The sequence below is a fragment of the Salvelinus fontinalis genome, chromosome 35 (genome assembly GCF_029448725.1).
Source record: "Salvelinus fontinalis isolate EN_2023a chromosome 35, ASM2944872v1, whole genome shotgun sequence".
NCBI classification, from domain to species: domain Eukaryota; kingdom Metazoa; phylum Chordata; class Actinopteri; order Salmoniformes; family Salmonidae; genus Salvelinus; species Salvelinus fontinalis.
The window spans coordinates 1,952,667-1,979,945 of NC_074699.1; the positions used below are offsets into that span (position 1 = coordinate 1,952,667).

At 43.4% G+C, this 27,279-nt stretch overlaps 1 protein-coding gene across 3 annotated transcripts in view; it reads left to right on the top strand.

The window, feature by feature from the left end:
- LOC129834193 (protein BEAN1-like) overlaps nucleotides 1-27,279 on the top strand; it is a 53,728-nt gene that overhangs the window by 18,939 nt on the left and 7,510 nt on the right. For 2 of the 3 annotated variants that reach the window (XM_055898932.1, XM_055898933.1), the window contains 2 exons: nucleotides 17,711-17,908; nucleotides 18,764-18,905. In XM_055898932.1, the coding sequence (XP_055754907.1) occupies nucleotides 17,711-17,908; nucleotides 18,764-18,905 (340 nt within the window). Of the gene's footprint in view, nucleotides 1-17,188; nucleotides 17,404-17,710; nucleotides 17,909-18,763; nucleotides 18,906-27,279 lie in introns of all 3 variants that reach the window. The other variant, XM_055898934.1, reaches the window with a different exon arrangement.

The following is a 27,279-nucleotide window of genomic DNA, read 5'->3' on the forward strand; positions in this document are numbered from 1 at the left end:
TAAATATGTTAGAAGGGCTACTCGGTAAAGTGTGAATTGGCTTGTGAAGAATTTACAAAAGAAATCTGCAAAACACTTCCACGTGCCATGTGTTAAACATTATCAGCACCTGCTTGGGTTGGTGCTGAAGATGTGTTAATTAGCTATGGTTTGTCTTCTGTGTTAAAACATAAAAAATCCCACTGAATTTACACTGACGCTGTGGTTATTATATCTTAAATCTGTCATTTGAGGGGAAAAAATGAACTTCATAAGATTTTCAGACTTGTTTGTTTGTGTTATCCGATCTCTCCTCTGAGAGAGATAGAGATGCTGGTTGTGTGTCATTTAATATTGTTCGGTTCGTATCCCACTGTTTTATATTACGCTCCGGGCAGCGATGCTGTTCAACTCCTCTTTTTTCTAGCATCTCCTGAGAGTAAAGCCTCTTGAGTTCCTCTGTCTAACCGGAATAATGTGCCAGGAAAGATGCCCTCGCTCGGTTTTCTTCTCCCACTCTCTCTCCAGCTGGGGCCTGCTAACCCCACAGGGCGCACAAACATCACACATACACAATTTATAACAATCACCTCTCCCGCTCTCTCTCGCTCCCTGTGCCCCCCCCCTCTCCTCACACACTCTCTCTTTCTCTCTCTTTTTCTCTCCGTCTGTTCCTCTCTCTCTCACACAATCACACTCACGCACCACCGTTCATATTTCCGGAGTTATATCATATTGAGGTTGATACCATCGTACAGTGGACAGTTCCACTGTTTGAGAACACCAAAGTCCTCTGAGAAATATGTAGTGTGTGGGTGTACTACTTGGCTTCGTCTGGATTGCAAAGCAGTTGAGGAGGAACGGAATGATATTGTGAATTTATATCACAGAGAGCTTTATCGATGGTTCTGTGTAATGTTCAACGGAAAGACAGGGCAGGGGTGGCAGGATAGGAGTGGAGTCGTATGGGAGCGATCATAAAGACAGAGAGAAATGCTTTCTAATCTTACGAATCTTGACCAGGGAGTACACAACTGTCATATAAACACAAAAGGCACAAAGGGAACAGACTACCACCGTTAGCAGTATTATCTGAGCACGAGGAGAGAACATTTGGACTAAATGTGGGCTATAATTATTGTCATCTGTGGTACAAAACTGGAATGAGTCCTGTGTGAGAAAGGGAGGGTGGATGAGAAAGAGAATGGAAAGGGAACGGTGCGTTCAACACCAATGCAAAGTCAAATAAATAAAGATGAAACGGTAGTGATCGAGAAAAGTCATAAAAATGTGTTAGAGACGTAGATATGCCAAACTGAGATTCAGAGAGTGAGGAAGCGAGGGTACATTGATTATATACAGTACGCAGTCCTGGTGTTCTGGACTGGTGTGACCCTCTGCATCGAGTGGGCAGGCTGTGCGCTCTCTGTGAGGTCCTGTGTCACGGGCCCAAGGGCAGGTTTGGAGAAGGTCGGCAGGATTTACTGCTGCATGGAGGAGCAGCAATCAAACACAATCAAAGTGCTCCATAGACCCAAGCCCTGACGATATGCCATTCACTCAGTTCAACAGCAGACGAGCACGTACGTACACACTTGCTCACTTTCTTTCTTTCTTTCTTTCTTTCTTTATTGCTCTCGCTCACTCTCGCTCACTCTCACACACAAACCCAGCTTCACCTAAGGCATTCTCTGGAGAAGCCTCCACGGCACATCCTGTATCATGCACATGGGCAATATGACGTCCCAGACACGTGTCTCCCAATGTGAAGCACAGCCAGCTGGATGACCCAAGGCATCCATGGTGCATTGGCTACAGCACTGGGCCCTGGAGACCTGGCCATGTGGCCGCTCTGCTGCTGCTGGTGCTCTCAGAGATGTCTTTACAGGCACAGCCTTACAAAATGCATCACTTCCTGGATAGTAGGACTGAGCCCATACTGCTGAATTCAGCACAGACTGTATCAGGACTACTAATCATTACTACCAATTGGTAGGTGCATAGTGTCGACTAGGAGTTTAGCAGGTGTATTAATTAAACAACAAAATATAATCCGACACTAACTATAATGGCACAGTCATGGCCCTCTCCAATATGTGAGATTGTGAGCGCAGCAGCGTAAATTTGCTCTAATGATGTTTCGAAAAGGCCTCTTAATGACAGAGCAAAGGCTAATGAGCATCTCTGTTTTGGGCAGTGAAGAATCACGCTAAATTAAGAATGATGCTAACCATGCCCAGATGCTTGATACACAACAAGAGTTGTCTTCTTTTCTGAGTGAGACTTTGACTTGACGCCTTCAGAAATATCAGGCTGTATATACAGTTGAAGTTGGAAGTTTACATACACTTAGGTTGGAGTCATTAAAACTCGTTTTTCAACCACTCCACAAATGTCTTGTTAACAAACTAGAGCTTTGGCAAGTCGGTTAGGACATCTACTTTGTGCATGAGGTATTCACACCCTTTGACTTTTTCCACATTTTATTGTGTTACAGCCTGATTTTAAAACTGATTCAATTGAGATGTTGTGTCACTGGCCTACACACAATACCCCATAATGTCAAAGTGAAATGTTTTTGAAAATTCTTAAAGATGAATTGAAAATGAAATGCTGATATGTCTTGTCAATAAGTATTCAACCCGTTTGTTATTGCAAGTCAAAACAAGTTCAGGAGTAAAAAAATTGCTTAACAAGTCACATAATAAGTTGCATGGTGTTTAACATGATTTTTTAATGACTACCTCGTCTCTGTACCCCACACATACAATTATTTGTAAGATCCTTCAGTCGAGCAGTGAATTTCAAACAGATTAAACCACAAAAACCAGAGGTTTTCTAATGCCTCGCAAAGAAGTGCACCTATTGGTAGATGGGTAAAAATATAAAAAGCAGACATTGAATATCCCTTTGAGGATGTTGAAGTTATTATTCATTCCACTTTGGATGGTATATCGATACACTCTGTCACTTCAAAGATACTTCCTAACTCAGTTGCGAGAGAGGAAGGAAACCGCTCAGGGATTTCACCATGAAGCTAATTGTGTCTTTAAAACCGTTAGAGGCTAGTGGCTGTCATTGTGAAATTCTAAGTGAAATAATATGTCTGTAAACAATTGTTGGAAAAATTACTTGTGTTATGCACAAAGTAGATGTCCTAACCGACTTGCCAAAACTATAGTTTGTTAACAAGAAATTTGTGGAGTGGTTGAAAAACGAGTTTTAATGACTCCAACCTAAGTGTATGTAAACTTTCAACTTCAACTGTATAGTTTTGGCAAGTCGGTTAGGACATCTACTTCGTGCATGACACAAGTCATTTTTCCAACAATTGTTTACAGACAAATTATTTCACTTATAATTCACAGTATCACAATTCCAGTGGGTGAGAAGTTTACATACACTAAGTTGACTGTGCCTTTAAACAGCTTGGAAAATTCCAGAAAATGATGTCCTGGCTTTAGAAGCTTCTGATAGGCTAATTGACATCATTTGAGTCAATTGGAGGTGTACCCGTGGATGTATTTCAAGGCCTACCTTCAAACTCAGTGCCTCTTTGCTTGACATCATGGGAAAATCAAAAGAAATCAGCCAAGACCTCAGAAAAAAAATTGTAGCCCTCCACAAGTCTGGTTCATCCTTGGGAGCAATTTCCAAACGCCTGAAGGTACCACGTTCATCTGTACAAACAATAGTACGCAAGTATTAACACCATGGGACCATGCACCCGTAATACCGCTCAGGAAGGAGACGCGTTCTGTCTCCTAGAGATGAATGTACTTTGGTGCGAAAAGTGCAAATCAATCCCAGAAGAACAGCAAACGACCATGTGAAGATGCTGGCGGAAACAGGTACAAAAGTATCTATATCCACAGTAAAACGAGTCCTATATCGACATAATCTGCAAGGCCGCTCAGCAAGGAAGAAGCCACTGCTCCAAAACCGCCATAAAACAGCCAGACTACGGTTTGCAACTGCACATGGGGACAAAAATTTTACTTTTTGGAGAAATGTTCTCTGTTCTGATGGAACAAAAATAGAACTGTTCGGCCATAATGACTATCGTTATGTTTGGAGGAAAAAGGGGGAGACTTGCAATCCAAAGAACACCATCCCAACCGTGAAGCACGGGGGTGGCAGCATCATGTTGTGGGAGTGCTTTGCTATAGGAGGGACTGGTGCGTTTCACAAAATAGATGGCATCATGAGGAAGTAAAATTATGTGGATATATTGAAGCAACATCTCACAACATCAGTCAGGAAGTTAAAGCTTGGCTGCAAATGGGTATTCCAAATGGACAATGACCCCAAGCATACTTCCAAAGTCGTGGAAAAATGGCTGGACAACAAAGTCAAAGTATTGGACTGGCCATCACAAAGCCCTGACCTCAATCCTATAGAAACTTTGTGGGCAGAACTGAAAAAGTGTGTGCGAGCAAGGAGACCTACAAACCTAACTCATTTACACCAACTCTGTCATGAGGAATGGGCCAAAATTCACCCAACTTGTTGTGGGAAGCTTGTGGAAGGCTACCCGAAACATTTGACCAAAGTTAAACAATTTAAAGGCAATGCTACCAAATACTAATTGAGTGTGTGTAAACTTCTGACCCACTGGGAATGTGATGAAAGAAATAAAAGCTTTAAAAAATCATTCTCTCTACTATTATTCTGACATTTCACATTCTTAAAATAAAGTGGTGATCCTTGACCTAAAACAGGGAATTTTATGTCAGGAATTGTGAAAAACAAGAGTTTAAATGTATTTGTCTAAGGTGTATGTTAACTTCCGACTTCAACTCAATGTATCTCTCTCTCTCTCAATCAGATATCATGTCAAATGCTACAGTTATTATTCAAGGGTGTGCTGTTTCAATTCATCACTGATCTAGTGATTGATTTTGATGTCTCTACTCTCTGCTCATTTACTTTCCCTGCTGCCTTCTTTTAGATGAAATCAATCTTTATAAAGCACCAGCTCGGGGGGAAAGAGTCCCGGGAAAGCATTGTGTAAGCAGTCCCGTGAATCATATATAACCATAATGAGTTGCCCTGTAGAATAATCCCATTAGCCTACACTGTGATATATGGCCCTTTTGTTGCCTTCAGACCTTTCTCTGCATTAACACTGACCTCAGACGTGTTACAGATCAGTATTAATGGAAGACTGGACTTTGTTTTGACACGCCACATACACTGTATATGTATTACCGGTAGGATAACTTCACTTCTCCTCTCAATTAGGAGGAGAAACCCTAGGCTGGAATTTACCCCCAATCAATCAACTTAATACATCTGTTCATTTATGGTGCTGTAGTGTAAGACAGCCTGCAGAATCATTATATTTGCATAGCTAGTTCACTCCCAAAGTAACAGGAGAGGTGCAGCAAGTAGTCCCTTCTTTTGATGCCATCGTTGCAGTGACGTCAACGTGCCCGCTAGCCAATCAGGATGGCCAGCAAACCAAAATTGGTTCTGTGAGCGTTCCCAGAACATTCAATAGGTTTCCCTAAAAATTATAACACAAAGACTGTGCAGTTGTGTTGAGGATTTATACAATGTTTGTATAAAACATTCACCTGATGTTGGTAGAACGTTCCCAGAACAAATGTTATTACATTACCTGGAAACCTAATAAGAACCTTGGGGTAATGTTCTGTGGTGGCTGTTACAGATGTTGTGCACAGTGTTAGAACATTCCAAGGATATTTCATTTAAACATTTTGATATCAGAAACATCATTTGAATGTTTTTGGGATGTTATCATCCTAATGTTAGATAAAACCCAAACTAGAACGTAATGGGAATGTAATGTCGTGGGAATGTTCCGTGTTTGCTGGTTGGGTACTGCAGGGATGCAGGCAGCTACAGTACAGTGCCTTCAGAAAGTATTCAGACCCCTTAACTTTTTCCACATTTTGTTACGTTACAGCCTTATTTTAAAATGGATTAAATAATAAAAACACTCAGTCTACACACAATACCCCATAATGACAACGGAAAAACAGGTTTAGACATTTTTGAAAATGTATTAAAAAATAAACAGAAATACCTTATTTATATAAGTATTCAGACCCTTTGCTATCAAAGTCGAAATTGAGTTCAGGTGAATCCTGTTTCCATTGATCATCCTTGAGATGTTTCTCCAACTTGACTGGAGTCTACCTGTGGTAAATTAAATTGATTGGACATGACTTGTAAAGGCACACACCACACACAGTTGACAGTGCATGTCAAAGCAAAAACCAAGCCATGAGGTCGAAGGAATTGTCCGTAGAGCTCCGAAACAGGATTGTGTCGAGGCACAGATCTGGGGAAGGGTACCAAAAAATGTATGCAGCATTGAAGGTCCCCAAGAACACAGTGGCCTCCATCATTCCTAAATGGAAGAAGATTGTGTTAGGTTCTAAATGAGCCATATAAAATATCACAGACGCTTAATAAAGCTAGAACCAAGTTTATTCCCCCATTGGGTCATACAGCTGCATAAGACATAGTCACACAAGCACTGATATTTAACCCTTTCTCCTATGCTGAGTCTCCTCCTACACATCTGAACAGTCAATGCATCTCGGTTGCTAGACAGAACCTTAGTGATATCTGTTCTACTTCACTTCATCTGACCTGACCTTTGCCCCAAATTGCTCACTCCTCCCCAACTCACTGTTGTCATGTTGACTCGTACCAGACTGTGTCTTTTCTCCTCCCATAGGATCCCTGATGGCTAACAATAGCATATCTGCACAGAATGTAAACATTATAATTTCCCTCTTTCCCTCAGTGACATGAATAAGTATATTTCATATTTTCAGAACCCAACAATCCCTCCTCTTGAACATTAGCTTCCTACTGTTCAACTTACATAAGCTTGAAAATGACTTAAAAATGAACAAACAATGATAATAAAACATGAACAAAAAATGAAACATGATTAATATTCAGTGAGGTTTACAAACGCGGAGACTTATGGCCTCTGTTCTATAGTCACACCAAGCACACTTATTTCCATCTCTCATAGAACACTGATAATAACGTGTCTGCTGGAGCTGTTGACTTCTTCCATTCAAACTTTCTCCTTCTGGTTCCTACGAGAGTGATAGCACAAGACTTGAAAAGCAAAAAGAAACACAATACATAACAGTTTTAATAATGTGTTAAACTATGCACGATATTATATGCAACGAAAAACCAAAGTTTGATAACATGACAAGTCCTACTCTCTCTTCACCTGTCTATGCCTTCAGGGTACTCTTCTACTGGATTTGGCAAAAATGAAGACCCTAAAAAAAAAAAATTTGTGCTTTCACCCAGTCTTCCACGTCAGACCACAGGCTCCGAGAGGTGTTCCCAAGCCATGTCAGTCTCACTTTGCTCCCCATCTCCTTCCTCCATGGCTACCCGATATATATACATGCAGTGGCCTTAATCAACTTTACCTCATCTTGAGGTAACTCAGCACTGTATATACGTTTCAACATCAATACCCTCAGAAGATAATATCCCAACAATGCTATTAAAGTAACCCCTGCTACTGCTAAAACTGCCCATGACGCATACTTCACCATACCCTCATTTGCGCCGTCGTCCAGTTCCATGCTGTTACTATAGCCTCCTTCACTACTACTACAGCTCCTTCAGTTACTGTCCCTTCGCCGACTGCTGTGAGAATAGTTACGGCATGGAATCTGTACCCTGCTCTTCTACTGTGTGTGGTTCACTGATAGATCTAGGACTGACCATTTAATATACTCATACCCGGGCCCCTTGCCACCTATCTCCAATGACCTTCTGCGTTCTGCTACAGTCTATACCTGTGGATAATACTCTCTTGTGCTCAGGTTAGATCGGTCCCAATCTTCTGGGAGATATGTCAAGTGTTTGCTGGCTGTTAGAAATGGGGAAGAGATTAATGACGTTGGAATAGTATGCAACCTAACACAACTTTGAGTCACAGGTTTCTTGAAAGTTGACAGTAATGTCTTGAGGTGCCGACACTATCTCTGCTACTCTCACCGTGATCTGGGTATGTGTAACGTTCAATTTAACACCATAATAGTCTCTATATTGTGCACAGTTAACTGTCTCTCTCTCCTACGAGCTATCTCCTGTAACAATATACATTGAGTGGTATCATCCCCAGAGACTATCACCCCAACCTTAATTTATGAGCCCCCACAGATCTCCAACCCCGTCACATTCCATCCCACTTAACAGCCTGATGTAAACATTCTGTCTCAAACACAGGCCTCATATGTTCCTCACCTCCTGCTACAAATACATTTGCCCATATATCATTCTGTCTAACCCATAACACAATAGTCACTACTCCTAATTCACTTCTACAGTTATAAACAGTTGGAAGTCGGAAGTTGAAGTCGGAAGTTTACATACACTTAGGTTGGAGTCATTAAAACTAATTTTTCAACCACTCAACAAATGTCTTGTTAAACAGCTTGAAAAAATTCCAAAAAATGTCATGGCTTTAAAAGCTTCTGATAGGCTAATTAACATCATTTTAGTCAATTGAAGGTGAACCTGTGGATGTATTTCAAGGCCTACCTTCAAACTCAGTGCCTCTTTGCTTGACATCATGGGGAAATCAAAAGAAATCAGCCAAGACCTCAGAAAATAATTGTAGACCTCCACAAGTCTGGTTCATCCTTGGGAACAATTTCCAAACGCTTGAAGGTACCCCGTTCATCTGTACAAACAATAGTATGCAAGTATAAACACCATGGGACCACACAGCCGTCATACCGCTCAGGAAGAAGACACTTTCTGTCTCCTAGAGATGAATGTACTTTGGTGCGAAAAGTGCAAATCAATCCCAGAACAGCAAAGGATCTTGTGAAGATGCTGGAGGAAACAGGTACAAACGTATCTATATCCACAGTAAAACACGTCCTATATCGACATAACTTGAAAGGCCGCTCAGCAAGGAAGAAGCCCCTGCTCCAAAACCGCCATAAAAACAACCAGACTACGGTTTGCAACTGCACATGGGGACAAAGATCATACTTTTTGGAGAAATGTCCGCTGGTCTGATGAAACAAAAATAGAACTGTTCGGCCATAATGACCATCGTTATGTTTGGAGGAAAAAGGGGGAGGCTTGCAAGCCAAAGAACACCATCCCAACTATGAAACACAGGGGTGGCAGCATCATGTTGTGGGGGTGCTTTGCTGCAGGAGGGACTGGTGCACTTCACAAAATAGATGTCATCATGAAGAAGTAAGATTATGTGGATATATTGAAGCAACATCTCAAGACATCAGTCAGGAAGTTAAAGCTTGGTCGCAAATGGGTCTTCCAAATGGACAATGACCCCAAGCATACTTCCAAAGTTGTGGCAAAATGGCTTAAGGACAACAAAGTCAAGGTATTGGAGTGGCCATCACAAAGCCCTGACCTCAATCCTATAGAAACTTTATGGGCAGAACTGAAAAAGCGTGTGCGAGCAAGGAGACCTACAAACCTGACTCAGTTACACCTGCTCTGTCAGGAGGAATGGGCCAAAATTCACCCAACTTATTGTGGGAAGCTTGTGGAAGGCTACCCGAAATGTTTGACACAAGTTAAACAATTTAAAGGCAATGCTACCACATACTAATTGAGTGTGTGTAAACTTCTGACCCACTGGGAATGTGATGAAAGAAATGAAAGCTGAAATAAATAATTCCCTCTACTATTATTCTGACATTTCACATTCTTAAAATAAAGTGGTGATCCTAAAACAAGGAATTTTACTAGGATTACATGTCAGGAATTGTGAAAAACTGAGTTTAAATGTATTTGGCTAAGGTGTATGTAAACTTCCGACTGTACATTCTCAAATCAATTAGTCAATTTCCACCAATCCCTCATCTGGAACAGTGATCACTCTTGTGTTCCACGACACCTAAAAACAGATTGACTTGAACAAGGAAGAGAGAAAATACATGTTTAATAATTTCTCTTGATGCAACTAAGACGGTGGAAAGAACCATCCATCCTTCTGTTCTATGCCCATGGGATGCTAGTCTCCATGCCCGTCTCCTTCATTTTCATCCTCGGATGTCAACACAAGACACAGACTGTGAGCCTTGTATGCAATTTATTGTACCGTATCATCCAGCAATCCATATGTATTGATATGCTTTAACATTAGGATTATAAAGACATTGTAAAACAAAATCCCCTTCATGGTTGACTCAAGTTATCATCCCATCATGACACAAGGCAAGACCCAGATGCAGATGATTGGAGTCTTACAATGTTTGATAATCCAAAGGGGTAGGCAGGAGAATGGTCGTGGACAGCCAAAAGGTCAAAACCAGATCAGAGTCCAGGAGGTACAGAGTGGCAGACAGGCTCATGTTCAAGGCAGGCAGAATGGTCAGGCAGGCGGGTACAAAGTCCAGAAAAAGGCAAGGGTCAAAACCGGGAGGACTAGAAAAAGGAGAAATGCAAAAAGCAGGAGAACGGGAAAACCGCTGGTTGACTTGGAAACATACAAGACGAACTGGCACAGAGAGACAGGAAATACAGGGATGAATACACTGGAGGAAAATAAGCGACACCTGGAGGGGGTGGAGACAATCACAGGGACAGGTGAAACAGATCAGGGCGTGACAATCCAGTGAGTTCTCTAATAACCTCCCTCTCGGGGAACACTTAAATTTAATTTCTATTTAGTTTCTAGAGAGAAAAACCCTCCCTAGTCCCAATAAGTTAGAGCAGTGCCCCCACCCCTCACAGTTTGAGAGTAGCGCTCTCTCTCGCTTTATCCGAATCATGATTAAAACATTTTATAAATTATCCAAGCCAAATTTAGAATGACAGTCCTTAGTGCTTTACTTAGAGTCTATCACTCTAATTCGAGCTCCTCTACCTAGCACACATCATCGCGGTTAGAATGTACATTTTCAAACGGGACCTTTGATTGCCGGTAATAACTCTTCTCATTACAACCCCCATGTGTTCCTGTTTACCTGTTACGAGTGGCATGGTAATGAAAGATCGGTATCTCAATGCATTCTTTGTCTAAATTACTAGGAATTTCGCAGAGTGCATTCCTCCTCAATAAACCTGACACCCCAACTAAACAATTACGGGCACCGTTGACCACCCCCCCTTCTCCCGGCACTTATCTTTCTAGCGTGTCTTCATGCGTTCCTCGTCAGATGGTGTTATAGTTCATCTTCCCAACGGCACATATGTAACTCATGCCTGTCACAGTTGATGGCCCGTGATAATGTCCCGATATCAATATCCACATGAATGTAAAAGAATTCAAATACACGAGTCTCTCACCTGTGCTGCTACCACCACTGCTCCATTTTCCCCAACAGTACTCCATGAGCATGAGAGAAGTTTGAACGTGATCTCTCTCCATGCTCATGCCACATGCGCGGTCTCAGGACTCATGACGCACTCCTGCCGCACGTACGGTCGAAGGGCCTCCCGGGTGGCGCAGTGGTCTAGGGCACTGCATCGCAGCACTAGCTGCACCACCAGAGTCTCTGGGTTCGCGCCCAGGCTCTGTCGTGACCGGGAGGTCCGTGGGGCGACGCACAATTGGCCTAGCGTCGTCCGGGTTAGGGAGGGTTTGGCCGGTAGGGATATCCTTGTCTCATCGCGCTCCAGCGACTCCTGTGGCGGGCCAGGCGCAGTGCGCGTTAACCAAGGGGGCCAGGTGCATGGGGTTTCCTCCGACACATTGGTGCGGCTGGCTTCCGGGTTGGAGGCGCGCTGTGTTAAAGAAGCAGTGCGGCTTGGTTGGGTTGTGCTTCGGAGGACGCATGGCTTTCGACCTTCGTCTCTCCCGAGCCCGTATGGGAGTTGTAGCGATGAGACAAGATCGTAATTACTAGCGATTGGATACCACGAAGATTGGGGAGAAAAGGGAGGTAAAAATAAAAACTAAAAAGTCACGGTCGTATTGAACGTCTTTGTCGCTCTTTCTTCAGCTGACTAGGGAGGTTTTTGAGGTTCACACACTGTTTGTGGTCAAATTATCCCTTCCATGCATTAAGACACCATCTGACGCCACCCTTGCCATTACTTGAGAGAGGACAGAGCAAAACAACAGTTTAAGACACTTCTGAATGTGGATATCCAGACCATCCATTCACCGTATGATTAATTATTACATTCCCAATTTTCTTAATACCATTATCTCTAAGACAAATGTCAAAGAGCTTAACAACATACTGTTACTGTTGAAACCATTTTCAAACTTGGTTCATACTCGCTTATTTTACTGGCGACCTCTCCGAAGAGTTACCAGATCAGGGAGTTAGAACTCTAACCCATCGGGGGAAATACCAACAATCCGGCAGACCCAATCTGGTGAAATTTGTATCGAAACAAAGACAAAAAGGAAATCAGCGATACACATATCACAATCCATTTGGAGTAACCGTCAACCCTTATTAACATCTGTTTTTCCTTCTATATGCAGACTGAACAAAATACTTTAGTGTATTTACCAAAGGACCGGGCCCCAGGGAACTGGTCATTTCCCCTTTGAACACATCATTCACATTGTGATTCAAAAACACTGCATGTTAACTCAATAAAAAACAAATTAGTATAACCAATCAACTTATAATTACAACTCTTGATAACTCCATAAGGATAATAACGGTATCTCATAAGGTATAAGGTAATGGTAAAATAGACTAGAGACTGATGTCCCTCCTTCATATTATAATTAAATCCCACCCGTCTCGATCATCTCTGATGAGATTGATCAGGCCTCACCAGAAGGAGCCCCTTTGGAGACTTTTATACTTATAAAACTGCCGAATTTCACTAACTGCTCTCCCCAAGACCACAGTCTCTGGAAACATTCCAAAGAGAGATGATAAAACCCCCTCCTCTCCTGGAAAAGACCTTGTACATTTTGTTAGCATTCACTATGCTACATCTTAATCAGCAATCCAAAAGTATTAATTACAAGCGAAACATGATAATGGTAAATCCACTGTCCTCACTCCAATCATTAAATGTTTGTTTTAATCCACCTCATTGTTTATGTATCCCGACATGTACTACCCTTAGACACTGCGACATTATCTCGCCACCGAGTCTAACGATTCCCTTGTCTCTTTTCCCCATGATTCTCCATAACCACCACACCACAATGCTCTTCATGTTCATGAACCCACATGGCATGAACTAAAAAAATGTTTTTTTAGGTTTGGTATCCCCAATTCTAGTTTCTCGTGATCCCTCCTCCCTTTCGTCCATTCTATAAACTCTTTCAGAATAAGGCGACTTAAAATGTAAATCTATTTCATAATAAAACAACACAAAATGTCTCACGAGACTAAAAACCCCCCAAGGTATTCTGAGTTTGCAAGGAGTGTTTATGTCCAGGTCACTTTTATTTGTTACCTCTTTGGAATCCATTCTCATGGCATTTCGCATAGATTCTTCAACCCAAAATACTTTTTCCTGCGGAAATGTAGCCAATTTTTCATCGTAAGGAACTCGCAATATTTGATCCCAGGCATCTATTAAAAAGTTGTCAGTCTTCCTTCACATAGAAAATGTAATTTCTATGAACCATTATTGATCTAACCCCACTACTTTCAGGCGTGTTTGCTGCTGTTGTTTTGACAAAGATGCAAATGCTTGAATTGCAGCACCCCCCCCCCCCCCCCCACCCGAATGCAGCGGGTGCAGTAGTCTCCATTACCACTCTATACTCATTCTTCCAATGACAAATAGCCCCACATCTAAAACAGGGAGCTAACCCCCCGTGCCTTAGCACAGGCTCGCTACTCTTTCCTCTATGTTTCCTTGTCCTACCTTGGCCACTGAGACCGCTGTTAACGACTTTCACTGGGGCAGCATTAACCACTCGTACATCTGCGGAGTAAACGGAATTAGCTTCCTCTCGCCACGCCTCTTGTACTAATTCATCCCAGTGAGAATGCTGGTCCACTACCCCCGCAATTGCCGTTTTGATTACAGGTTTCAAACCTGCCATCAAAGCCGACGTACAACTTTTATCAATGTACTCACGTACCCAGTCTTTCTGCAGCTGAGTATATCTACTAATTCTGGGTTAATCGGTTTGTATTTTTTGTTGATGGAATGCTGATATCAAAATGCTGGTATATTGAGCTTTTGATTCTGGTTTTATGTCAATGTGCCAAGTCACAATTGCCTCCCTGAATTCTCTATTAGATTGGAATTTTCCGTTAGCCTGGAAATGCTGACTAATTGTATCCAGTTTGCTAAATCTTTCCCATATTCGAGCCGAATTGGTAGAATGCTCATGCGCTTTTTTCAGCGCATCTATGGCTCTATTATACTTCTCTTCCTCTAGCTCCGCTTTACAGGGAGCATTGGGTCCACCGGTCACCATTTCAATAGTTATTATTCTGACGCTTCCCTGGACGGCGTCCACGGTGTTTCGATTTCTTCACTTCCGTCTCTAATACACACCTTCTATTAACTATTTTCCAAGGTAGAGCTACCCACATCCCCAGGAGAATAGTTAGGGTATGTGTGCCTATTAATTTGTCACAGCACTTAATACCTTGTATTAAAACCAAACGTATTGCTGGAGAACACGGATGACCTAATGTCTTATTTCAGTGTTAAGCCTCAAATATCACTGTTGTTGATAACACACATTACCAAAATTGTCTTCCTATTTCCACATAATCTGTCACGGTTCCCCGCCCCAATAGGGCATAAACCAACCTCTCTCCTTATTGCTACTGCTAATATACTCAAATCATGTTCAAACAACATTTGAATATCTTGTTCCTTTTCGAACCATGGATGAGGCTCTCCTCCAGACACTTTATCCATCCCCTGGCACTATACTGCCTCACAGCCACTGTGGCTGAGACCTTCACCCTCTCGTTACAGGCTTGGCAGGGAACCAACACCACCCGGGTCTTACCCCCTAGGACTTACCCTCTGCAGGTACTAACCTGCTCGGGCTTACCTTCCGGGACTCACCCTATTCTTATAGTACCAACCCACGTGGGATTTAACCCCTAGGACTTACCCACTACAGGTATTAACCTGCTCGGGCTTACCTTCCTGGACTTACCCTATACATTATGGTACTAGCAGGAACCAACCCACTCGGGATTTACCCCCTAGGACACCCTCTACAGGTACCAACCTGTTCAGACTTACATTTCAGGCCTTACCATATACCACAAAGCTACGACCGGTCGTAATACAATGGGACTACTGAAAAAGCTCAGGCTTTCTAGGTCCATATCCTATAATTGGTTCAACCTACGACTCTCATCTCCCCAAGATTTCAGATTGAGTGATAATAGGTGTAGGAACTGTACCTACCTTGTTTTTGGTGTCGGCTCCTGTTGACTGATTCGGAATCTCTACTTTGATTGTAAATCGTGGTGAACCCTGCTCGCAGCGCTAACTGTTAGGTTCTAAATTAACCTTATGAAGTTTCACGGGCGCTCAAACCAAGTTTATTCCCCCATTGGGTCATACAGCTGCATAGAATTAAATACATAGTCACACAAGCACTGATATTTAACCCTTTCTCCTTTGCTGAGTCTCCTACATATCTGAGCAGCCAATTTATCTTTGTGGCAAGACAGAACCTTAGTGATATCTGTTCTTCTTCACTTCATCTGACCTCTGCCTCAAAGTGCTCACTCCTCCCCAACTCACGGCTGTCATGTTGACTCATACCAGACTGTGTCTCTTCTCCTCCAATAGGATCCCTGATGGCTAACAATAGCATATGCGGACAGAATGTAAACATTATACATTCCCCTCTCTCCCTCAGTGACATGAATAAGTATATTTCATATTTTCAGAACCCAACATTTGGAACCACCAAGACTCTTCCTAGAGCTGGCCGCCCGGCCAAACTGTGCAGTCGGGGGAGGAGCTTTGGTCAGAGAGGTGACCAAGAACCCGATGGTCACTCTGACAGAACTCTAGAGTTCCCCTGTGGAGATGGGAGAACCTTCCAGATGGGCAACCAGCAGCACTCCACCAATCAGGTCTTTATGGTAGAGTGGCCAGACGGAAGCCACTCCTCGGTAAAAGGCAGATGAAAGCCTGCTTAGAGTTTGCAAAAGGCACCTAAAGACTCTCAGAACATGAGAAACAAGATTCTTCAGCCTAAATGCCAAGCGTCACATCTGGAGGAAACCTGGCACCATACTTAGAGTGAAGCATGGTGGTGGCAGCATCATCATGTGGGGATATTTTTCAGCGGCAGGGACTAGGAGACTAGTCAGGATCGAGGGAAAGATGAACAAAGTAAAGTACAGAGAGATCCTTGATGAAAACCTGTTCCAGAGCGCTCGGAACCTCAGACTGGGGCGAAGGTTCACCTTCCAATAGGACAACAACCCTAAGCACACAGTCAAGACAATGCAGGCGTGGCTTCGGGACAAGTGTCTAAATGTCCTTGAGTGGCCCAGCCAAAGCCTGGACTTGAACCAGATTGAACAACTCTGAAGAGACCTGAAAATAGCTGTACAGCAACTCTCCCCATCCAAGCTGACAGAGCTTGAGAGGATCTGCAGAGAAGAATGGGAGAAACTTGTAGCATCATACCCAAGAAGACTCAAGGCTGTAATCGCTACCAAAGGTGCTTCAACAAAGTACTGAGTAAAGGGTTTGAATACTTATGTAAAATGTGACATTTCAGTTTTTTATTTTTAATAAATTAGCAAACATTTCTAAAAACCTGTTTTTTCTGTGTCATTGTGGGGCATTGTGTGTAGATTCATGAGGGGGAAAAAACAATTTAATCAATTTTTGGAATAAAGCTGGAACCTAACAAAATTTGGAAAAAGTCAAGGGATCTGAGTACTTTCATAAACAGCATGAAGATGTAGACTACTGTGCTAGATCTTCAAATCAACACAATGCTCACTGTGGATTAAAATATTAACATTGATTATGATCTACACAAATATTTTATAACCTCAATTATGGCAGGAATTCCTCAGCGGGGAAGAGATGAACAGAGACTAATACGATTAGCATTTAGACAACGGTCTCCTCATAAATAAATTGATTTGATTTCTTGTCTCCTGTTGATGGCCCCCAAAAAGATTTTCAGAGGCCAAATGTGGCAAAGTTAACACGACAGCTCGTATTATCTTGGCCTGCACATATTGAATCTGCCTGTGTCACTATCTGTGTGGTGTTATTTGAGAACACTTTATTTATGTTGTGTGCGCTTATTTTGGTTTCTCTCTAGTTCTGATGAAAAGGGTGAAGGGGATTTGAGAAGAGCCACTAATGGCTGAAGTTGGGTTTCTGCCTCCTGAGCTGACATGAAAGAGTTCCACCCCGTGTATTTAAAAATTCTAACGGGTTGAGGATTAAATATTAAACACTGCAGACTTGAGAATCTATTCCTCCGCTGAGGAATGAAAATCCTGGGAGTGTTCCTGACCTGCGGTCCACAGAGAGGTATGTGTATGATGAGAAATATCAGCTTACATGTCTCTCTCCGTAGGGTCATGGAGGCAACGTCTCACATTGGCATTGCCACAAAGGGTTTGAGTTTCTGCTTTACAACCAACAAAAATAATTAACCTGTGTTTTTTTCTCTCTCCACTTTCTCTAATCCTCTCACCACTCTCCTCTCTCTATCACCTCCCTCCCTCCCTCTCTCCCTCCCACTTCCTTCTCTCCACACTGTCCCTCTTTTATTCCATTCTTCCCTGTCTTCTCTTTTCTGTGGCTGTGCCCCACCTGTGGTCTGTGAACTGTGCAGTGAGCTCGAACCAGAGCAGTGCCCATGAGTACCCAGACTGCCGTGATGGGGGCAGCGAGGCCAGCCTGCTGGTGTCTCCGCTGGTGGTGGCTGGCATCGTCATTGGCCTGGTGCTCTTCCTGTCCTGCGTTACCATCATCGTGGGTAGCCTGCGCAAAGACAGCCGTCTGCGCAACCCCCACCTGCGGGCCAGCTATGGTGAGTTACAGAGAGTTGTCCATCGATGAGGCCAGTAGGTGTGTTAGAGGCCCGTTCATTCATAAGCTTTAGTTTATCGGTTTTCAGTTACAAGCTGTTTCATAGGTCTTATTTATAAATCCATGGGACAAAATGTATGGCCAGGAATTGTCTATGCTACTTTTCCTAGAGCTGAACCAATGGAAGATATTCAGTTCAGTCTTCCAATGGACACGTTTCACCCACATGGCATTAATATGCCACATTTGGCATTCTCCAGAGCTGGCATTTAAACCAACCAGTGCTCTTCTCCCGAAACCTCAAATAAAGGGACCACACTCTGCCTGTGGGGTTGATAACGGAATTGAAAAATAACGAAATATTGCGCCAAACTGAATCACACACACACAGCCAAAGTCACGTCTGTGGAAGGCCACTTGGCCCAATGGACCGGGTCCCATTGTCAGTTCACACAGAGACTGCACAAAAAGCTCAAAGAGCATCCTTTGTTTGAAGACGCGGCCCCATTCTCCCTCTGCCTGGCCAAAGGCTGATATACCCAGATTTTATCGCACTGGCTTCAATCACAGCCCCTCTATCTTCAAGTAACCACATGCCCTTGGCCTTATGTTTCATAAAAGATTCTGACTGCTCCAGTGTAAAAACTGTGCAGATGAGAGGGATAGACTGCAAAAAGAAATATTTACTGTAAATCTGCTTATTCAGTTCAAAGTAGGATTCCTAAACCATGATATATATAATTCAGTTGAGCTGAACACAGAGCATATTTACAATCCTGACTGTGTGCTGTAGTTCACTGAGAAAAAAGCTATTTTGTTCGTTAGTATTGTATTAAACTGCCCTGCCTCTCCACAGCTCCGGATGGCTTTTCATACGGCGGCTCCATCGGGGAGCTGAGGTCGACGTGTATCGAGGAGTTCCCTCCAGCGTTTGACTTTGACTCCTACGTGGAGACTCTATCACAAGTCAATGTGATGTATCCAGACTCCCCGCCACAGTAAGTCATTTAACTCTACTGTATTACCACCCAAAATGGCATTACGATCATCGTCATTCCTTTGGTCACCATTATGGCTCGATAAAGGGAGTTCTCTGATGGTCCATTTTCTGTTATCTTCGTACTTTATGATAAATGATGGATGAGTAATGATCATGATCGCCACTATTCTTCTGGTTGGTTACCTTTGGGTGATCCCCAGTTTTTTTGTGTGTGTGTGTGTGTGTGTGTGTGTGTGTGTGTGTGTGTGTGTGTGTGTGTGTGTGTGTGTGTGTGTGTGTGTGTGTGTGTGTGTGTGTGTGTGTGTGTGTGTGTGTGTGTGTGTGTGTGTGTGTGTGTGTGTGTGTGTGTGTGTGTGTGAGATAAGATCTGGCTATGATAATGAAGCAGGACCATTGTGAAGGGTCAAGGTAATGGAATGGAGGGATGTGCAGGGGAATGGAGAACTGTAGTAATGAGTAGATGTGAGAAGTGGTTTTAAGAGCTCTCTAATCAATCTGAAGATCACATTATCAACCACCATAGTGGAGAGCCATAGGCTTTCTGTACTTAGTGCACGCTTACGGTTATATGATTGAAATGTAAAGGGTTTTGGAATATATGAAATATGTATTTCATGTGCATTCCAGTTTCCATGCAATAACTGCAGTTCTCTAGCTCAGTTAGTGGAGCACAGCACTTACAACACCAGGATATTGTGTTCAATTCCCAGGGCCACCTGTATGTCAAATGTATGCATGCATTTTTTTATTTAACTAAGCAAGTCAGTTAAGAGCAAATTTTTATTTACAATGACGACTAAATCCGGACGACGCTGGGCCAATTGTGCATCGCCCTATGGGACTCCCAATCACAGCCGGATGTGATTCAGCCTGGATTCGAACCAGGGACTCTAGTGTCCCCTCTTGCGCGGAGATTCAGTGCCTTTGGGCTTCCGAGTGGCGCCGCGGTCTAACGCATGACTCAGTCACTTTGGATAAAAGCGTCTGCTAAATCAGGGATTCTCAACTGGGAAGGGGGGCGATACACAGGCATGCGTGCGCTGCACCGCTTATTGTTGCTAACTTTACACGTGCAGCGCGTCAGCAGTGTTGGCTAGCTACGTTCGGACTTGGAGGGTTTTCGCGCTGCACACACTCACTGACCCCCCCCCCCCCCCCCCAACACACACACACACACACACCGATCCAATGAAAATGTCCCTCTGCAACACCATTTTGTTTTAAATGTGACACGACCAATCAGATAATACAGATTTTCTTCTGACAGCTATCTTGATTGATAGCTAAGTATGCAGCTGTGTTCTGCAGGCATTGCACATGTGGATAGTTAGCTGTCATTTAACTCATGTAGGCTAGCTGTCGGAGTAAAATCACGGACAAGTTTTTAAAAACGTGCAGCTCCCTCTTCGTCTACTGCTGCTTCCAATGTCAACAGCAAGGCGGACCACCCGGTCCCTGTCAAGAAGAGAAAATACCACCCGGACTTCATCAATCATGGTTTTACATATATTGAAGACAAGCATGGTGAGTGTAGATGTCCTATGCAACGAGCTGTTAGCTAATGAGCGCATGAAACCCTCCAAAATGAAAAGGCATCTGTACACCAAGCATCCAAGCCACAAAGATAAGACAGCTGACTTTTTTAAAAGAAAATGTCAATATCTGGTGTCCTCACAAGATTCATTGAAGAACGTATTCACCAAACAAGAAAGACACTTTGCGCATCATGCCTTGTGGCCCAGCGCAGAGGATCTCATACTTCCTGCAGTGGTTGATATGTGCACTGAAATATTGGGAGAGTCACCCGCCAACAAACTTAAAACCATACCCCTATCCAATGACACCATGAGGAGGAGAATCCAGGACATGTCTGAGGACATGAGGACATGCAGCTTGATGAATCAACCGATGTGGCTAACCATACAATTCTAATGGTCTATGTTAGACACGTGTGGGATAGTAACTTCGAGGAGCAGTTCCTTTTTAGTGCTGATTTTCCCACCACCACCACTGCAGAGGCTGTCTTTAACACAATTGATATGCACCTGGGCTCTGTGGGACTGGTCTGGGATGGGTGCGTCGGTGTGACAACTGATGGGGCAGCTGCCATGACGGGAAAGTACTTCAGGGTAGTAAAACGGATCCTGGAGGAAGCACAGAGTGCGACGTGGAACCACTGCTTCCTATACAGGGAGGCATTGGCAGCGGAGGACATGGTGCCTGATAATGTATTACACTCCACTCCTGAACTGGTCTCCTATTTAAAATGGCCTATTTTTATTTTATTTTTTTATTTTTTTATTATTATTATTATTATTATTATTTTTTTTATCCCATTTTCTCCCCAATTTTTTCGTGGTGTCCAATCGCTAGTAATTACTACCTTGTCTCATCGCTACAACTCCCGTACGGGCTCGGGAGAGACGAAGGTCGAAAGCCATGCGTCCTCCGAAGCACAACCCAACCAGCCGTACTGCTTCTTAACACAGCGCGCCTCCAACCCGGAAGCCAGCCGCACCAATGTGTCGGAGGAAACACTGTGTACCTGGCCCCCTTGGCTGGGGCGCACTGCGCCCGGCCCGCCACAGGAGTCGCTGGAGCGCGATGAGACAAGGATATCCCTACCGGCCAAACCCTCCCTACCCCGGACGACGCTATGCCAATTGTGCGTCGCCCCACGGACCTCCCGGTCGCGGCCGGCTGCGACAGAGCCTGGGCGCGAACCCAGAGACTCTGGTGGCGCAGTTAGCACTGCGATGCAGTGCCCTAGACCACTGCGCCACCCGGGAGGCCGTTAAAATGGCTTATTCTCTTGAATGTACATACATGTTTTCTCAGTTAATAGGGCTGTGTAATGACTTTCTTTAATACCATAATAGTAGACCCGTGAGACAGAGTCTATTTTGCAAGTGAAGCCTGCCCAAGAAGGCAGCTGCAATACAACATGACAAAATGTAATCATCAACAGTCCATCACATTGGGTCGCGACTCAATTGTCATTGTCAAATTTGGGTCCGCAGTCAAAGCTAGTCAAGACCCACTGTGCTAAATGATACTGTATATATTGATACTGATATTCTAACTTTGCTGTAAGCCATGCTCACCTTATTAGCAGCAAACAGTTGTGGGGACTGGGGATTGTGCTTGAATATCCTTTTGAAAGCATTTTTTTGTTTCAACTTGCCAAGATGGCTGTCCTCTACCCTCCTAGTCTAGTCTTTGAAGACATACAGTAAGGAGACAGAAAGAGTAGGAGAGCTAAGCGAAAGAGAGGAAGAGAAAGAGGGAAAAGAAGACTCCATTTACACACCAGCCTTACAATTCAGTTCTCCTGCACGCTTGCTGAGTTAGGTCAGGCCTCGGTAACCTCTCTGAGGTTGAGTTGAACCATGCTGTTGTGTCAAGTCGTTCATTAGAGCACTGTTGCACAGCTCAACTCTTTCATGGCTGGGTGCTCCGCCTCACACTCTAAGCTCTCCGCCCAGCCTGCTTCGCTCCCTGAACAAGCCTCTGGTGCTGCTGGTAAATGCCACTGCTTCGCAGTGAAAGACGCCTGATGTGTTTGATCTAAATGGCAGCCCAGCTAATTGGCGTCTTTAATAATTCAGCCATATTCCTCTCTCTTGCAGTTTGGTCTGCCATCCTTTCTAAAGACACGTATGAAGTGATGATGCCAGCTGACAAAATAAAGTTGATAAGCTGATAAAATAAAGTTGATAAACCAGCTGATAAAAGAAAAGTTGATAAGCCAGCTGATAAAAGAAAGTTGATAAGCCAGCTGATAAAAGAAAGTTGATAAGCTGATAAAATAAAGTCGATAAGCTGATAAAAGAAAGTTGATAGGCCAGCTGATAAAAGAGAGTCTACAATACATTGATTGTAATACATGGTACAATAAACACTGTTTCTCACTACCTCTGTCAATGAGAGGAGAGGTTCGCCGTAGGTTTGTGTAACAACATGGAAACAACCTCCACCTGAGCAGATAGTACTCAATGTGTATCTACTGATGGTGTTAAATCAGGTCCTGTACTCTTTACTGTTTCCAATCATAAAATTGTAACCTGCACTTGTATGCTATTGCCCCCACGATTGACCAGGTTCTACCTGAAAAAAAGCATATTGATGAGTTAGTTAAGAAACTGAGAATAAAAATGTGCTTCTTCTATAAAAAAATAGGTAATGCCTCTCGCTGCATAGTAGAAAGCAGATTATTCAGTCGACATTCCGATCGGTCCTAGACTATGGCGACATCATCTATATGAACGCAGCTGCCTAACATGGTTACTAAACTTTAGACATCCGGGTCTCAGAGATGGTTAACTCTGGAAATTCCTTTGGTCTCTACTGAGTTAGATAAATCCGTTTTCAGTTTTTATTGCACCTTATTTGTGGAACAATCTTCAAAATGTTCTTAAATGTGATGTTTTGGTGCCTCTAGGGCAATTCAGAAATCTGATTGAGGACCTTATTACTGATTACTTTTCTTTCTTTCTGCTTGCATTTTTGTATTTATATTTTGATGTGTGTATTTTCTGTCATTTCTGTAATTCAGGGCTCATCTGTAAAAGAGACCTTGGTCTCCCTGATAATATAAAGATAAAATAAAAATAAATAAATAGTTGTTTCCTCACAGAGAGAGGGTAGGCTACGGAGCAGTTCTTTATTCCCTGTTTAGGTTCAGTGTGCTAGAGTCTAGTTAATGCACTCTTTCCTGACTCTGATTGGATTACATAGGAGGAGGATGATCCTGACAGTCCTCTAAACCTCCACAGGCTCAATCTGCAGGTCTAGACATCCTGCCAGCCTCCACCACATCATCTCCACTCTGATCCCTGGCTGACACTACACCTGCTTACTGACTACAAGTCTGTGATTACATCCTAGACAGCTCCTGATGATTTCACTATCTAGGAATTACCCCATATATTTCAGAATGAAGCTAGAAAACTAACCTGAAAAGAAATGCAACCTTTCTGTGACTAGATGACTGACTACTCTGTGGGTTTGGTTTGAAACCACTCACCTTTCCCTCCCATCCCTCAGGTATAAAGATGAGATAAGATAATTAGGTGGGAGCTTACATTTGTCCTATTTCACTTATTTTTTTTGCATATCACACTGAGACACCCTCGGAGAGTAGGGTCAGAGCACAGATTTGTCATTATTGACGGCGACCCTGGAACAATTAGCGTTAAGTGCCTTGCTCAAGGACACGTCGACAGATTTTTCACCCTAGTCAGCTCAGGGATTTGACCCAGCAACCTTTCAGTTACTGGCCCAATGCTCTTAACTGCTAGGCTACCTGCCGCCCAGCATTCCAGGGTTGTGTGTGCGTGCGTGCGTGCGTGCGTCCGTGCGTGTTTGTTTATCCGGCTCAATTCTGCCTGCTTGCCCTTCATGGTTTGTTTCACAGAGTCACAATGTTATTTACATTTATATGACAGTTCCATTAGTGCGGCGGCCCCTGTGTAAGGCCCTGTGAGGGGCCTCTAAAGAGGGTGAAATTACCTCTCCCTCCAGAGGAGCCATCTGAAACATCGAGCCCATTCCTGTTCAACAACAAATTATGAAAAATATGGAATATTACTGCCATAGACAGGGCTATTAATGTCACTGAATAGTGTGTAATTCAGTTTGCCAATATATCAATCTGCTCAATTTCTGTATAGATAGTAATGTCCTACCTCATTTATTCACTGGCCTTTTCCATCAGATAAACCTGTAGGTTACATACAGTATGCAAATGTAGGCTAAAGCCCCATTTATAACTGGTTCTAACATGCGGCTTTTGTCCTGATCTTGTCCACATTCTTATTGTGCCCACATTTTTTTGACAGGTGTAGAAGATTAAAAGACAGATTGTGATCAGATTGTGATCAGGTCTTCCTGACCACCTCCGGAGGTAGCCAGGCACGCATTGTGTCTGGATATCTTAGTGTAGACGGATCCGGACAGTGAAACCATTTAAAACATCACTATCCTGCCTTCTAAAATCATCAGTCAGGTGGCAACATTGACTTATGATGTCAATATGTGTCTTAAAATCAATAAATAAATCAATATTATGTATCTGTCAAAAAATTTGCATACAGGGAGGGACCAAGAAATCTGTTCAGAATGTGGACACAGTGGATGGATAAGAGACATTTAAATACCATGTGTAGATGCATATCTGAAGATGTGGGCACAATCAGAATGTGGACCAGATCAGGACACATGTTAGCGCCAGGTATAAACAAGGCTTATAAGAGAGCCTGAGTGGGCACGAGTGAGAGAAAGAGGAGGTTTAGCCAATCATGTCTCTTAACATGTCCAGTCGTGTTTCTTAACAGTCTTTGTTCTGCGCTAAATACCAACACCTGATTGTTGATAGTCAGAGCTTGTCCTTTAACGAGACAGACATGCTAATTATCAACAGATTGTCAACAACAGTGTTGATCTTCGCAGTGTCACAGCTACAGCTAAGAAAGTCCTATGCTAACACAACGGACAGGATTACCAGCTTCTAATTGGCAAATTGTCAAGTAGTGCTTGTGTTTTCAAGCCTTTAGGGAGCTGGTGTTATAATTGGTTTGGATGTTAGGCTCCACTGTTAGATGGGGTTAGTGGTGGTGGTGGTGGTGGGCTTGGTTGTTGGTGGTGAACAAGCCACTCTGTCAATGCCTCAGTCTCTCATAGCCTCCATCCATCTCTACTACGCTGTGGAGGGAGGGAAATCACTCCTCATATTAACAGAGGCACGATTCCTGTCTGAGTCCTAATGGGCTTTTATCGCTCCCAAACTACGTCTTCTCAAGCTACGTATTCTTCGCCGCTGTTCCAATTCATGTAGGAAACATCAACCACACCACAGGGATGTTTTCTTTTGCCTGAATTCAGGCTAAGATGTGTCATAGATTCAGGTAGATTTAGATCAGGAAGAATATGCAGTGCAAAATAGAAATATCGAAATCTTTTGGCCGAGGACCAGTGCATTGAAAAGGATCAAAGAGAGTGTGTTTTGTAGTGTACATTGTGTGCATAGTCAGGGATAGGAGGCAGCAGAGTGGAGTGGATGGATGGAGGGAAAGGCATGTGATGCTGGGTAGTGCTGCCATTGCCACAGATGGCTCAGGGAAACTACAGAGCTTACACCACCTAGATCAGCAGCTCACCTGTGGAGCCTGTGAAGGGACTTGCTTCCGCAGAGGGAGAACTGGGCACATCCCGGCACAAATACACACGCACACACACATACACACACATGCTGGCGCATGTTAACTCTAATGCTTCCCACAGTTGTGTCAAGTTGGCTGGATGTCCTTTGGGAGGTGGACCATTCTTGATACACACGGGAAACTGTTTTGCGTGACAAACCCAGCCGCATTGCAGTTCTTGACACAAACCGGTGTGCCTGGCACTTACTACCATACCCCGGTGAAAGGTACTTAAATCTTTTGTCTGGCCCATTCACCCTCTGAGTGGCACACATGCACTATTCATGTCTCAATTGTCTCAAGGCTTAAAAATCCTTATTCAACCTGTCTCGTCCCCTTCATCTATACTGATTGAAGTGTATTTAACAAGTGGCTTCAATAAGGGATCATAGCTTTCACCTGGATTCACCTGGAAGGTCTATGTCATGGAAAGAGCAGGTGTTCTTAATGTTTTGTACACTGAGTGTATACCAATCTAAACACACACGCTTGCATTCACGCACACGCACAAACTCACACAAACATCTACAGGTATATGCACAATAATGTATGCACAGCACATTCATAACCACACACTGTTGCTCTTGTACGTAGCTCTACAAGGCATGGGCCTCTGACAGTGCCAGGGAGCTGAAAGAATGAGCTCCCTGTGCCAGCCCCGCAGTGCAGTGAACAGACCGAGCCATATGCTCCAGTCAGTGCTGTCATCTCTCCCGAGCTACAGGCCAGAAGCCAGAGGTCCTCCCTCGAGTGACCCACACCTCTCCTTGGGCTTTGGAGTACATTGTATACCTTTAAAGATTTACAGTATATAGTATTGCGCTTTACTTCCAACTTTTGGACCGCCTAATGCGCCTGCATTCATGTATCATAGTTGTGAGCGCCTCTCTAGGCGTTGGAAAGTAACACATTCTGTGTCATATGCACCACAGGTGTTTCTGGAGAAGTCCCATGTTTCTCCGTACTGTAGTTTCATCCTATGACTAATTAAGCCAAGATGACAAATTATACAACTGTGCTCAGGGAAATGAATGTGTATGCAAACATACATTTACCTCATTTAGCAGAGCAACTTACAGGAGCAATTAGGGTTAAGTGCCTGGCTCAAGGGCACATTGGCAGATTGGTAGATTTTCACTTAGTCAGCTGAGGGATTCAAACCAGTGACCTTTC